This window comes from Tamandua tetradactyla, chromosome 5 (assembly GCF_023851605.1).
Source record: "Tamandua tetradactyla isolate mTamTet1 chromosome 5, mTamTet1.pri, whole genome shotgun sequence".
Taxonomy (NCBI): Eukaryota; Metazoa; Chordata; class Mammalia; order Pilosa; family Myrmecophagidae; genus Tamandua; species Tamandua tetradactyla.
The window spans coordinates 87877180-87891946 of record NC_135331.1 but is presented as its reverse complement, the minus strand read 5'-3'; the positions used below and the strand labels follow the sequence as shown (position 1 = coordinate 87891946).

The window sequence follows — 14767 nt, the reverse complement described above, 5'->3', positions numbered from 1 at the left end:
TGCATACCTGGGATGAATCCTACTTGGTCATGATGTATAATTCTTTTAATGTGTTGCTGGATTCGATTTGCTAGAATTTTGTTGAGGATTTTCGCATATATATATTCATTAGAAGTTGGTCTGTAGTTTTCTTTTCTTGTAGTATATCTTTGTCTGGCTTTGGTATGCGGGTGATGTTGGCTTCATAGAATGAATTAGGTAGCTTTCCCTCCTCTTCAATTTTTTGGAAGAGTTTGAGCAGGACTGGTACTAATTCTTTCTTGAATGTTTGGTAGAATTCACATGTGAAGCCATCTGGTCCTGGACTTTTCTTTTTGGGAAGCTTTTTAATGAATGATTCAGTTTCTTTACTTGTGATTGGTTTGTTGAGGTCGTCTATTTCTTCTCAAGCCAATGTTGGTTGTTCATGCCTTTCTAGGAAGTTGTCCATTTCATCTACATTGTCATATTTATTAGCATAAAGTTGTTCATAGTATTCTGTTATTACTTCCTTTATTTCTGTGGGGTCAGTGGTTATGTCTCCTCTTCCATTTCTGATCTTATTTATTTGCATCCTCTCTCTTCTTCTCTTTCTCAATCTTGCTAAGGGTCCATCAATCTAATTGATTTTCTCATGGAACCAGCTTCTGGTTTTATTGATTTTCTCAATTGTTTTCATGTTCTCAATTTCATTTAATTCTCTTATAATCTTTATTTCTTTTCTTTTGCTTGCTTTGGGGTTAGTTTGCTGTTCTTTCTCTAGTTCCTCCAACTGGACAGTTAATTCCTCGATTTTTGCCCTTTCTTTTTTGATATAGGCATTTAGGGCAATAAATTTCCCTCTTAGCACTGCCTTTGCTGCGTCCCATAAGTTTTGATATGTTGTGTTTTCATTTTCATTTGCCTCAAGATATTTACTGATTTCTCTTGTAATTTCTTCCTTGACCCACTGGTTGTTTAAGAGTGTGTTGTTGAGCCTCCACATATTTGTGAATTTTCTGGCATTCTGTCTATTATTGATTTCAAACTTCATTCCTTTATGATCTGAAAAAGTGTTTTGTATGATTTCCATCTTTTTAAATTTATTGAGACTTGCTTTGTGACCCAGTTTATAGTGTATCCTCAAGAATCAAGAATGATCCGTGCAGGCGGGCCACGGTGGCTCAGCAGCCAAGAATGCTTGCCTGCCATGCCAGAGGACCCAGGTTTGATTCCCAGTGCCTGCCCATGTAAAAAAAAAAAAAAAGGAATGATCCATGAGCACTTGAGAAAAAGGTGTATCCTGCTGTTGCTAGATGCAGGGTATGGGGAAGGGCATGGGGTGCTGGGCAGGGCATGAGAGTGCAGAGGAGGGGGGCACAGGGATGCAGGAGCAGGATGTGGGGCCACAGGTGCATGGGGTGCTGCATGGAGGTGCAGTGTTTTGGGGTACAGTACACGGTGCAGGGATGTGTGGTGGAGCACAGGACAAAGGGAGGTTGGGGGTAGCACAGGGACATGGCACATGAGGTGTGGGCTGCAGGGGCATGGTGTGGGGTGCAGAGCACAGTATGGCTTGCTTCCTCATCACTGCCTCCCCATACGTGTACTTCTGAGGGCTCTAGGCCTCCATATGGAAAGGTGAGCACTAGACCCTGTGCACTAGCTGGTTTCTGTGAGCCTGGAAAGAAGGTCTGTTGGCTTATGGTTCCCCAAGGGAACTCTGGTCTGTGAAGCTGAGGCAGCTGATCTCCCAAGCTGGCTGCAGTAGCAGGCACTTTCCTGGGTACTGCCTCTTCTCCCTGGTGGAGTCACAGCCAAGCCCACTCACCCTATTCTCTCCATCCTAATCCCTCAGCTTTTTCATCCAGGACCTCTTTATATAATATAAAAGGCCCTCTCAGGTCACTTGCTCCCTGAAACAGCTGTCCTGGTCATTTTTCTGTCACTTCTCTAGTTGTTCCATGGAGCAGGGGAACACAATCTAACCTAGTCTGCCATCTTCACAGAAGTCTGGGAGCTAGATTTTAAAGGTAGAAGGGCTAGGTCCTATGCTAGCTAGTGCATTCCCAAAAAGATGAGCCCTTGATAGGAGTAGAGCTGTCCATGTAGGCTGGGTTGTGTTGCCCCCCTGAGCTGTTGCCACTCAAAGGCAAATAGAAACTGAGAATCTGGGTATAAAGGTATGCAGAAGAAATCATCTGTTAAATCAAAAACTAAATACCACGTGGTGGAGGTTGGGATTTTATTTAAGAGGGTATAAGGGGTAGGTACAATAGGATGGAGGGGAATGACAAATCTGCTTATGGCCCTACAATCTTGCATTAACTGGTAGGACCCATTTGGCTTTTTAATGAGCAAAATGGGGGAGGACCTGAAGGGGATGAGAAGTCCTGCCTTTAAGGATTTTGGGATGAGAGATTGAATACTTTTGAAGTCTTCCTGCTTAAGGGCATACTGTATTTTCTGAGGAAAGGTATGTCCCTTCAATACTGGATTTACAATAAGCGGGTTGTGAATTGCCTTCCCAGGAAGGTCTATCTCCCAGACTTTGGGGTCCACCTGACCTTTTAACTTTGAGGGGAGGGACTCTAGAGTGCTTTCAGTCCCAATTACCACCATGCTTAATGCCACAATATTTTCAATGGGATTTTCAGGTTCTTGCTTTGCCAGCTGGCTGATTAATTGGATTTGAGTACCTAATTTTGTGTAGATTTTTTTGGAATTTTCTGTATATAAGATCATATCTACAAATAGATAAAGTTTTACTTCTTCCTTCCCAATTTGGATGAATTCTATTTCTTTTTCTTGCGTAATTGCTCTGGCAAGAACTTCCAGTACAATCTTGAATAACTGTGGGACAATATTTCCTGTCTTGTTCCTAATCTTAAAGGTAAAGCTTCCAGTCTTTCACCATTATGTTGGATATTAGCTGTGAGCTTTTCATATATGCCTTTTATCATGTTAAGGAAGTTTCCATCTATTCTTTGTGTTCTAAGTGTTTTTTCAAGAAAGGTACTGTATTTTGTCAAATGCCTTTTCTGCATCAATTAGGAAATCATGTGTTCTTTCCCTACATTCTGTTAATGTGGTGCATAACTTTAATTGATTTTCTTATGTTGTACCAACCTACCATAGCAGGATACATCCCATTTTATCATGGTGTTTAATTCTCTTAACATACTATTGGATTCACTTTTCTAGTAATTGTTGATTTATATTTATATTCATAAGGATCTTGGGTTTGTATTTTTCTTTTCTTGTGATATATTTATCTCGCTTTAGTATGATGGTGATGTTAGCCTCGTATAAGTTACAAAGTGTTCCTTCCTCTTCAATTTTTTGGAAAAGTTTTAAGAGAATTGGAGCTGAGTCTTCTTGAATGATTTCTAGAATTCCCCTGTAAAGCCATCTGGTTCTGGGTTTGTTGTTGTTGTTGTTGGGAGTTTTTATTACTAATTCAATATCTTGTTAAGGTCTTTTATTTCTTATTGAGTCAATCCTGTAGTTTTTGTATTTCTAGGAGTGTGTCAATTTCATCTAGGTTACCTTATTTATTGGTATATAGATAGTATATGCCAATATTCATAGTATCCTCTTGTACTCCTTTTCATTTCAGCAAGGTTGCTAGTTATATCCCCATCTCCATTTCTGCTTTCCATAATTTGTGACCTCTCTCCTTTTCTTTGTCAATCTTGCTAAAATTTTGTCCATTTTATTGATCTTCTCGAAGAACCAACTATTGGTTTTATTGATTATGTTGGGTTATTTTGTTTTCTATTTCATTTAACTCCACTCCGATCTTTGTAATTTCCTTTCTACTGCTCACTGTGGTTTTAGTTTGCTCTTCTTTTTCTAGTTCTTCCAGTTTTTGAGGTTAAGTCTCCAATTTGAAGTCTTTCTTTATCTAAGCATTTAGAGCTATCGATTTCCCTTCATCACTACCTTCACTGCATCTCATTATAATAGTTTGGTATATTATATTTGCATTTGCAATTACCTGAAGATATTTCCTAATTTTGCTTCTGATTTTCTCTAATTCCTGGTTGTTTAAAAGCATATTGTTTAATTTTCACATATTTGTGAATTTTACATTTCTCCTTCTGTTATTAACAGCTTCATTCCATTTTGGTTGCAGAATATACAGTTTAGGAATTCAATATCTTTGAGAATTTTGAAATTTCAATATATTGAGACTTACTTTGTGACCTAACATATGATGTATCCAGTAGAGTGACCCATGAGCACTCAAGAAGAATGTGCATTGTGTTTCTTGAACACAGTATTTTATATCTATTAGGTCTAGTTGGTTTTAGTGTATCATTCAAGTCCTATACTTCCTTATTGATATTCTGACTAGATGTTCTATCCATTATTGAGAGTGGTATGTTCAAATCTCCTACTGTTAATATAGAACCATCAATTTCTCCCTTAAAACCTATTAGAATTTGCTTCATAAATTTTAGGGCTATGCTGTTAGGTGCATATATATTTATAATGGTTACATCTTCCTGTTGAATTGCGCCCTTTATCAGTATATAATGGGAATATTGTTGCTCATAATTGTTTTAGACTTAGAATCTATTATCTAACTACTTGTATCTCTGGCTTTAAAGTGAGTCTCTTACAGACAGCCTGCAATGGGTCATGATTTTTTTATCCATTCTGCCAATCTCTGACTTTCGACTGGAGAGTAATTCATTTACATTAAAGTGACTAATAATAATATAGAACTTTCTATTGCTACTTTGCCATATAGCCTTTGTAAAATTTATACCTTTTCTGTCCCTCACTTCTGTTAATGCCTATTTTTATACACACACACACACATACGCACTTTTTTGTGCTGTATCATATTGAGTGCCTTCTCATTTCTATCTGGATAGATTTTTTAATCTATTTCCTTGTGGTTACAAAAGAATTAAAATTTAACATTTTAAATATATAACAATCAAATTTGGCTTGATGCCAACTAAACTTCAGTAGCAGGCATATATAATATACTTTTCCTATACCCTTTTGCCTTCACTGCCTTTTTTTTGGTACATGCTTGTGATCCATTATATCTTTGTACATTGTATATCCAAACACCAGATTTAACATTACTTTACATTCATTTACATTCCAGCACCCATAGAAAGAAGTGTACCAAACAATACAATTAAATAATACTGACATTTATAACTTACTCGAATGGTTATCTTTAGTGCAGGTCATTATTTCTTTATGCTGCTTTAAACTACTGTCTAATGTCTTTTCCTTACAGTCTGAAGAACTCACTTTAGCATTGCTTGTATGTCAGGTCTGGTGGTGATGAATTCCTTCAGTTTTTATTTACTGAGAATATTTTAATCTCCCCTTCGTTTTTGAGAGTCTCATCAGATATAAAATTCTTGGACTGGCAGTTGTTTCCATCCAGAACTTCAAGTAATTCAAACCATTGCCTTCTTGCTTACATGGTTTCACTGAGAAACCAGAACTCAATGTAATTTGGAGTCCCTTGTATGTAACATGTTGCTTTCCCCTTGCAGCTTCCAGAACTCTCCCTTTTTTTTTTTGCATTTGATAGTGTAATCAGTATATAATAGGGTATACTTTTCTTCAAGTTTATCTTCCTGAACTTCTTGAACACTTCTTCTTAGGTGTTCTGTGAGTTTCGTGGATTTGCCTATTCATGTCCTCTATCATTATTTCTTTGCTATTCCTTCTGCCCCTTTCTTTCTTTGTTTCTCCTTCTTCTGTGACTCTGATAATATTTATATTGGTGCACTTGATGGTATCCCATAGTTGTCTTAGGCAATTTTCATTTTTAGTATTTTTTTTCTTTCTGCTTCTCCGCCTTATTTTAAGTGTCTTATCTTCAAGTTCACTAATTCTTTCTTCTACCAGCTCCAACTCATGATTGAAACCCTCCTGGCTGTTTTTTTGTTTGTTTGTTTGTTTCATTTTAGTTAACTATGGTCTTCCACTACGTTTAGTTTCTTTTTAAAATTTCTATCTTAGACTCATATTGCTCATTCATTATTTTCCTGATATCCTTTAGTTCTTTCTCTGAACTTTCCTTGAGCATTTTTAAGATAATTTTTTAAAGGCTTTGTTTGGTATGTCCATGTTCTGGTCTGCTTAATTGGTATTTTCTCTATTTTTATCTTCTTGCTGTTTCTTTATGTTGTACTCTTTTATTTTGCACACTTAAAATGTTAACTCTGTGATTTATTCCCTGAGATATCTGTTTCTTTGTTTTGTGACCATTAGGCAATATGACAGAGATTTTCCTGAGTTTTTGTCTTCCTATCAGGAAGGTCTACCCAAAGTGAAGGCAGTATGCAGGGTTCTCCCTATATTTCTGGGCTTCCATCTTGTCCTGGGCTTTTGCTTGTTAGTTGTTTTGGTGTTCCCTTGTTTTAGGATTTTGTTTGTTTCTATCCACTTCCTCTGGGCCTAAAATTTCAGGTTTATAGGACCCTTACACCATACCCCATATATTGTCTACACTTTTCTGAGTCAGGTGAGTGGGCCTCTGACAACTTAGCAGCTGACCTCATCAAAACCAGCAGGAACATCTCCCACCAGACTGCTAACACTGACTCTTAAATAATGCAAAGTTATCTTGGAAGTCACTATCTCATCACCTAGACCATATTTTATTGGCTAGACATAAGTCACAGGTTCTGCTCTCATTCAAGGGGAGACCATTACACTAAAAGTGCTAGTCATTGAAGATCATATCTGTCTACCAGGGAAGGGAAAGGAGGTCAGTCAGGTGTTGATGAAACGAGTAAGAAGGCCTCATCTTCAATAGTTGAATTCATTAGAAACTTTATAAAATGGGAAATACAAGAAATAACTTTTACAAATAACCATTTTCAAATATTTAAAGTCCAGAAGAAAAAACTTATATTTAAATATTGACTGTCATTTGGAAGAGAAAACATGATTTTGAATGGATAGATTAGGAGACTAAAGCTCACATTAGTTCACATTTAAAAACTATGATATATTTTACTTTGAGAAATAAAATTTAAAATTGGATCCAAATATGTCCATTTTGACTAAAGTAAATAAGTCTTCCTTTCACAGGCAACTAAGAATTTTTATTTATTTTGTTTGTGTTTCAGTTGAGCCCATAGAATCCACCATAACTTTATGTTCAATTTTTTAAATCTACTTTGGACTACTAGTTGCAAGGAAGATTTGAATTCCCAGGCTGTAATAACTTGAAGTTTTCGACAAGATTAAAGAAAGAATATATCTTTCTTTCTCTCCTTCTCTCAGACATATCCAATTAATGAGTGATTTTATTTGCATTCTAGGAAACACCCTAGGATATATTAGTACTGCCCATTCCATCTCTGCTGTGTAGGTGATTTGATATCCTAATTGTAAGGATATGGGGCTTTCCAGATATTACCATGTCTGAGTGTAAAACCACCAATGAAGAGAGTATCAGACCCTATACTAGGCAAATTGAAAAGAAGCACTTTCTTCTCTTTCTTTCAGAAACTCATGAAATGACTGAAAAAAATAACAAAATACATAAACCATAAAAAAAAAATTCTAAGAAAACCCAATGAAAATCAAACATTAAGTGGAGAAAAAAAAATTTGGCACATTAGAACTGTTATAATTCATGGCTGAACTAAGAATGTTATTTACATGGATATGATATCACTAACACAACATACTGATTTACCAAAAAAAACAAAAAAAAAAAGACATGGTTTTGGAAAGATTGAGAGAGAAGTGAATTGGAGAAGGGTATAAAAAGAAGCAAAGTCTTGTCGTCCATAGTAAGAAGCCAAAGTATATTACTGCAATTTAAGAAAGCATGAAATAGCATAGATGCATAACCAAATACTACTTAAATAGCTGCCCTACAAATTTTTAAGTGAAAAGGATATGGAAGGCAAGAAAGGATGTCAGAAAATGGGTGTTTTAGACAGAAAAAAATATGTCTTTTTAAACAAGTACTTGTACTTCCATGTAAGAAAAATTAAACTTAAAAATGTCATATAAATTTTGTACTCTATTGAATTACTTAAGAAAATTATTAAGGAAAACTCATCTTCTAATGGACAATCAACAGCTGTATTTTTGTTTTTCCTTCCTGTTTCAGTTGTGACTTCAAAACCTGCCAGTAAGTTTCTCTTTTTGATCTCAAATCTTGTACGCATTCATTATGAACTGATTGGGAACTTTTGCATTTCTCTCATTGTCATCACTGCTAGATTTATAAGTTCCCTCTTTTAAATTAAAAAAAAAATTTATTACCATTAAGTTAGCTTACAATTTATTTTATTTTATTTATTTTTTTGTAGGAATTACCTCAGGAAAACACAGTAAGTTGCTGTTCTGTCCCTTATCTCTACAATGCTTTGGTCTTTTAGGTTTAGAAAAGAATTGTTTTTTCTTACAATACATTTCCAGGAGTTGTTTTATAAAGGTCATAATTAAAACGATATTACAGGAGTACTAAGGTTGAAAGTGAAAAGTTGAAGCATTTCATTTTTCTTCACCCACTCTTAAATCACATTAAATTGAGAGGAAATACATTTTTTAAAGGCAAAACTAAAATGTCTATGAAATAAGGGAGGACCATAAGCAGATGAAAATCTGAGAACAAACTAATGATGCTGAAAAACAAATGGATAAATAATAACTAACTTTGTTTATGCCCAAAACATGATCCTACACATATTCAGGAGGGTAATCCTAAACAGAATCCTAAAAAGCAGAAACCTGAAGGACTTATAGTACAGAAACTAGGTAGTAATTCAAATAAGGATATAAAAATGGGGCTAAAGACAGGATGATTAGAGGTAAACCTCATATAATAATTCTATATAAATAAATTCCCCACCCCTCTCCATCAGGCTTCCACTCTGGGACCCACATGCATACTACTAGCATTAAAAAAAAAAAAGGTGTTTATGTTTGGGAGAACTTGACTCAAAAGAACCTTGAAGATGGGCACTCTATGTACATATGTAAGCCCTTGTGACGTACTGATAATAAAGGGTTAAAAATAGGAGTCTACATCCTACATTCTTTGCTCAATGCACTCAAGACAATTTTGGCAGTCAGGGTATATCCTGTACACCAGTAGAATAGAGGAACTTTCTTGGAACAAAATGAGTTATCCTGTGGGAAAGAACTACACGTTCCAATATTGAGGGTCATCGTTAGAGAGTCAACTGGCCTATGTGAAAATCACTACTCAGTGCATACAACGTCATCTATTCAGAGCTCAATTTCACTGTAAATGGATTTTCAAGGATCACAAAACATTTCAACAAAGACTCGAAACCAAAAGACCTAGGGCCGAACTGTCATGGAGAAATTGGAAAATCAGAGGAAAGCAAAAAAATTTGGAGAACAATGGGCACTTCAAATGATATCATGAAGATACATAAGAGATAAGATACTACATTTAAAAATCAAAACCAGGGTGATATAAAAACAAACATTGAAGGGGAAGAGCTGTAGAATATTAAAACTAAGAAAAAATGACGTATTAATATTTTGTAAAATGATTGGAAAAATATATCAAAAATTGCCATAAAGTTAACTGAATTCAAGAAAACAAAACCAAGTCAGAAAAGGTAATAAAAAGAAGATCTAGCCCTCTTTAACAAGTGTATGAAACATAAGATCAAAACTAAATCTGGGGAGGAAAAGAAAGATGGTGAGAGAGAAAGAAGAAGGGAAGAGAATGGTTACCCAGATTTTAATACAATGAAAATGAAAATTGAAGAGTTCAAGAAGGGCTCTGAACAATTTGTGTAAAAAAGACACTTACTAAGTGATACCATCAACTTTTCAGAACACCAGAAATAAAGGAAAGTTGACACATACAGAAGGTCGGGAATCAGAATGGCATCAGATTCCTCAAAAGCCACAGGCAAAATGAGAAAACAGTGGGACAATGCTTCCCAACTTTGAAAGATTTTCAGTGGTGTATTCTGTAACCCTAATAATTCTATCAAGTGTGAAGACAAATGATGTTATTTTGATAAATACAAGGTCTCAAAATATTTATATCCCATGTGCTTTCTCTAGAAGAAACTGGGCAATGTGATTCATCAAAACAAACATGGACTCAAGGGAATTCCAGAAATATGCAATTGAATAGAAAAGAAACATCAAACTGCATCTTCCAATTTGATAATGATAAAATGTCAAGTTTATTGCTATGCTAAAGGAGATCTGTATTCCATCTGTAAAACTGAGTGTGTTGTAGAAGATATATGCAAACATATAGGGAATCAGGTAGGTGCCCAATATGCTTTCTAGTAAATTAAAAATATTACACACATCAGGCACTAATCTTGGAGATGCATTAGTGATTACTACAAAAATGAATGAAATGAGAAAATCAAGGCACTCCTAAGTTCCAGGTGAAGTAAACAGCTGTAAAAGTTATGAAAGAAAACCACAGCAACATATTAGAAGTTCTTGACTAGTATTTATATGCTCATTATGTATGTAAATAGTATTTATCTGCTCATATTATTTTAGAATAATAATCATTCCAAAAAAACTGTGACATCAAAAGGGGGAAAATTAAGAGTATGGTGTAATTGGATTGAATAAGAGAGAAACTTCATCATTTAAGACCTGTTGCAATGTCTCATTTTTCACTCCTGACATTGATAAATTTGTATTCTTCTAAATTTTTATCATTCTTGCCAGAGGGTTAGCAATATCATTAGCTTTTTCCAAAGAACCAACTTTGCCTTTTTTGGACTCTCTCTACTGTGCACTTATTTTTATTTCATGAGTATCTAACCTTAACTACTTTCTTTCCCCTGCTTTCTTAATGTGTAATTTGCTATTCTTTTTTATGGCACTTTAGGTTAGTACACTGACTTATATTTCAGCTTTTTTTTTTATTTTTTTCTTATTGTATAGTATAACATATATACAAAACAAAGGGAAAAAAAGCAATAGTTTTCAAAGCACTCTTCAACAAGTGGTCACAGGACAGATCCCAGAGTTTGTTGTGGGCTACCATATGATCCTCTCAGATTTTTCCTTCTAGTTAGTCCAGAATATAGGAGGCTAGAGGGCTTAAATACTTTTTTATCATCACAATTGACTTTTTTCCTTCTTTTTTTTGTGAAAAATAGCTTATGTTCAAAAAAGCTATAAATTTCAAAGCACAGCACCACAATAAGTTGTAGAACATATTTCAGACTTTAACATGGGTTACAATTTCACAATTTTAGTTTTTCACTTCTGGCTGCTCTAAAATACTGGAGACCAAAAGAAATATCAATTTAATGATTCAGCATTCCTGTTCATTTGTTAAGTCCTATCTTCTATGTATAATTCCACCATCAACTTTGATCTTTCCATACCTCCCTTTAGGGTGGTTTGGGCTATGGCAGTTCTAAATTATTGTTATTGGAAGGGTCTGTCACTAATATGGAGTAGGTAGATGGAACTGTCTGATGTTCTAGAGAGGCTGGACTAGGTTTCAGTACTTACCTGGACCAGGGACCTATCTGGAGAGTTATAGGCTTCTGAAAAGTTACTCTAGTGTCTGGAAACCTTGTGAAATCTTATCTATTGCCCAAGATGTTCTTTAGGATTGGCTGGAATGGTCCTGGTTGGGAGTTGGCAGGTTATGATAGGTAGCAAGGTCTACCTGAAGCTTGCATAAGAGCAACCCCCAGAATAGCCTCTCGACTCTTTTGAACTCTCTCTCTCACTAACACTTCACTAATTACACTTCTTTTCCCCCTCTTGGTCAGGATGCAATAGTTGATCCTATGGTGCCAGGTCTGGATTCATCCCTGGGAGTCCTCTCCCACGTCGCCAGGGAGGCTTTCACCCCTGGGTGTCATGTCCCATGTAGGGGGGAGGCAATGTTTTCACTTGCAGAGTTGGGCTTAGAGAGACTGAGGCCATGTCTGAGCAACAATAGATGTCCTCCAGAAGTAACTCTTAGGCTTGCCTGTAGGCAGGCTAAGCTTCTCCACTACCTACACAAGCTTCACAAGAGTAAGCCTCATGATCAAGAGCATGGACTATTGATTTGGAAATCCCTAAAGTTTGACACAGTATTAGGGGATTCCCTGATGCTAAGGTTTAATAGTTCCATATTCTTTCTCTCATCCCTCAGGGGACTTTGTCAATTTTTTTTCTTTTTTTATTAATTTTTAAACTTTTTTTTAAATATAACAACAAACACAAACATTCTTAACTTGTGATCATTCTGTTCAACATATATAATCAGTAATTCACAATATCATCACATAGTTGCATATTCATCATCATGATCACTTCTTAGAACATTTGCATCAATTCAGAAAAAGAAATAAAAAGACAACAGAAAAAAATTTATACATACCATACCCCTTACCCCTCCCTTTTATTGATCACTAGCATTTCAATCTAAATTTATTTTAACATTTGTCCCCCTATTATTTATTTTTATTCCATATGTTTTACTCATCTGTTGATAAGGTAGATAAAAGAAGCATCAGACACAAGGTTTTCACAATCACACAGTCACATTGTTAAAGCTATATCATTATATAATCATCTTCAAGAAACATGGCTACTGGAACACAGCTCTACATTTTGAGGCACTTCCCTCCAGCTTCTCTATTACACCTTAACTAAAAAGCTGATATCTATTTAATGCATAAGAATAACCTCCAGGATAACCTCTTGACTCTGTTTGGAATCTCTCAGCCATTGACACTTTATTTTTGTCTCATTTCGCTCTTCTCCCTTTTGGTCAAGAAGGTTTTCTCAATCCCTTGATGCTGAGTCTCAGCTCACTCTAGGATTTCTGCCGCACGTTGCCAGGAAGGTCCACACCCCTGGGAGTCCCGTCCCACGTAGAGGTGGGGGAGGGCAGTGAGTTTACTTGTTGTGCTGGCTGAGAGAGAGAGGCCACATCTGTGCAACAGAAGAGGCTCTCTTGGGGGTGACTCTTAGGCCTAATTTTTTTTTTCAATTGTAAAATACTTTACTATTCTTTAATACAGTGTTTTAACATTTCATTATATTGTATACTATTCGATGTTGCTTTTTATAGTTTGGCAAGAATACCCTCCCCTGATCCCATTCCCCAATCAGAAGTTAAAGATGCACTATTTTCTTACAGCCATATCATATTGGCTCTAAAATGTCACATTACATAAAACAGTAATGCTATGAACTAAAATGAGTTAAGGTTAACAACAATTACTTTGATTTCACAATTAAGCAGCCAGTAGATTGCTGAATTTAGGACAGCAACAAAAGTTCATCAAGACTTTGAAATATAGTTTCTTTTTCCGTAATGCTCCTTTTTAAGAGAGGAAAAAATATGAAGTCAAAGACAGTGCTTCTTTTAGTCCTTTACACAACAAATCAACCTTTAACTATAAATAGATTTTACAATTACCAAGTAACGTGTTTGTTATTTCTGTGTCAGCAGTTTTATTACTTTTTTCTTTCTGTCTTGTTCTAGTACTACTAGTAAGTGAATAAATGGCACTAAAAATTAAGTTCTAGCAAAACTCTTACAAAATATAACTTATTATACTAAAAAAAGATGAGTCAAGTACTTAATAAATATAAATATAAAATAAGCACATATAATTGCATAGATTAACTAGTAAAAATTCAGATTCAGATACAATGTAAAACACTGAATTTAATTAGGTAAATGAAAAGAACTCTCAAGTATTTTTGTGGGGTTTTTTTTTGCATTATTGTTGCAGACATGCCCTTTTCTCTTTTCTTTTATTGGCCATATTTAAACATAACAAACCTTAGAAAAGCAAGTTTAAAAAATGTTTACAAGGGTCAGTGAAGATTAATAAAAATACCTTTGAGAGCACTCTAAGTGGTACACTTGAAAAGAGTAGTCATATTTAACTAATTTTTAAGAACAAAATATTCGCTGTCTTTTATCCAATAAGTCCACTACCAGGTCAAGAGCTGGTCCCAGCTATTAGATAAGTACCCTGCATTCCAATCTAATTAAATTAACAACCCAAGTAGCAAATGGAAAAACCAAATATAATTTTGTATTTAAATATTTAAAAGTATGGTCATATTCTATACTCAGAGATCTATTTGTTTTACCAGAAATAATTTTAAAATCTTCCCCTCAAAGGTCATTCCTTTGTGTACATGCATGCGCACAAACATACAAATTACATTTCCTTCTGCAAGAACTATTTTGTTTGAAAGATTTGAATTAGAGATTTATTATACTGACCACAGGGTCCTCAAAATAAAAGCAGGCACAGCTGGTTAGTTTATGAATTGTGCTGCATTATGAAAGGTAAGTTGATCAAAAGGGGTAGAATACCCTGTTACCTGATACTTAGAACCATCTGCACCACAAAATGTGTTTATCTGATAAATTCACTATCAATCTGTAATCTTTAATCACCCTGTTCTTTTGAATATACGTAATGCAAAAGAGAAATTTTTTACAATAAACTTCATACTTCTGCTACAATAAAAAGAGACAAGTACAATTCTCTATTTAATATAAAAAAAAGGTTTCGCAGATGCAGTCAGCATATGGACACCATTTAAACCTATATTTTATAGCTCAGGTTTTCAGTGTCTTGCTAAAAGCTTACTTTCATGATATATAATTTACAAAGTGTTATAAGTACTCCTACCTAAATTTCCCTCGTGTAACATGTCTTAGGCCTAATTTTAAGTAAGCTTAGCCTATCCTTTGAGGGGTTAAGCTTCATAGGAACAAATCCCAAGTTTGGGGGCTCATTCTATTGCTTTGGTTGTCCACACTGCTTGTGAGAAGATCAAGAATTCAACTTGGGGAAGTTGA

At 35.2% G+C, this 14767-nt stretch overlaps 1 protein-coding gene across 1 annotated transcript in view; it reads left to right on the top strand.

Annotated features, from left to right (window-relative positions):
* Nucleotides 1-14767, top strand: part of LOC143683220 (uncharacterized) — a 51361-nt gene that overhangs the window by 20174 nt on the left and 16420 nt on the right. The window contains exons 3-4 of the mRNA XM_077159405.1: nucleotides 8075-8095; nucleotides 8277-8297. Coding sequence (XP_077015520.1) covers nucleotides 8075-8095; nucleotides 8277-8297 — 42 coding nt within the window. The remainder of the gene's footprint in view (nucleotides 1-8074; nucleotides 8096-8276; nucleotides 8298-14767) is intronic.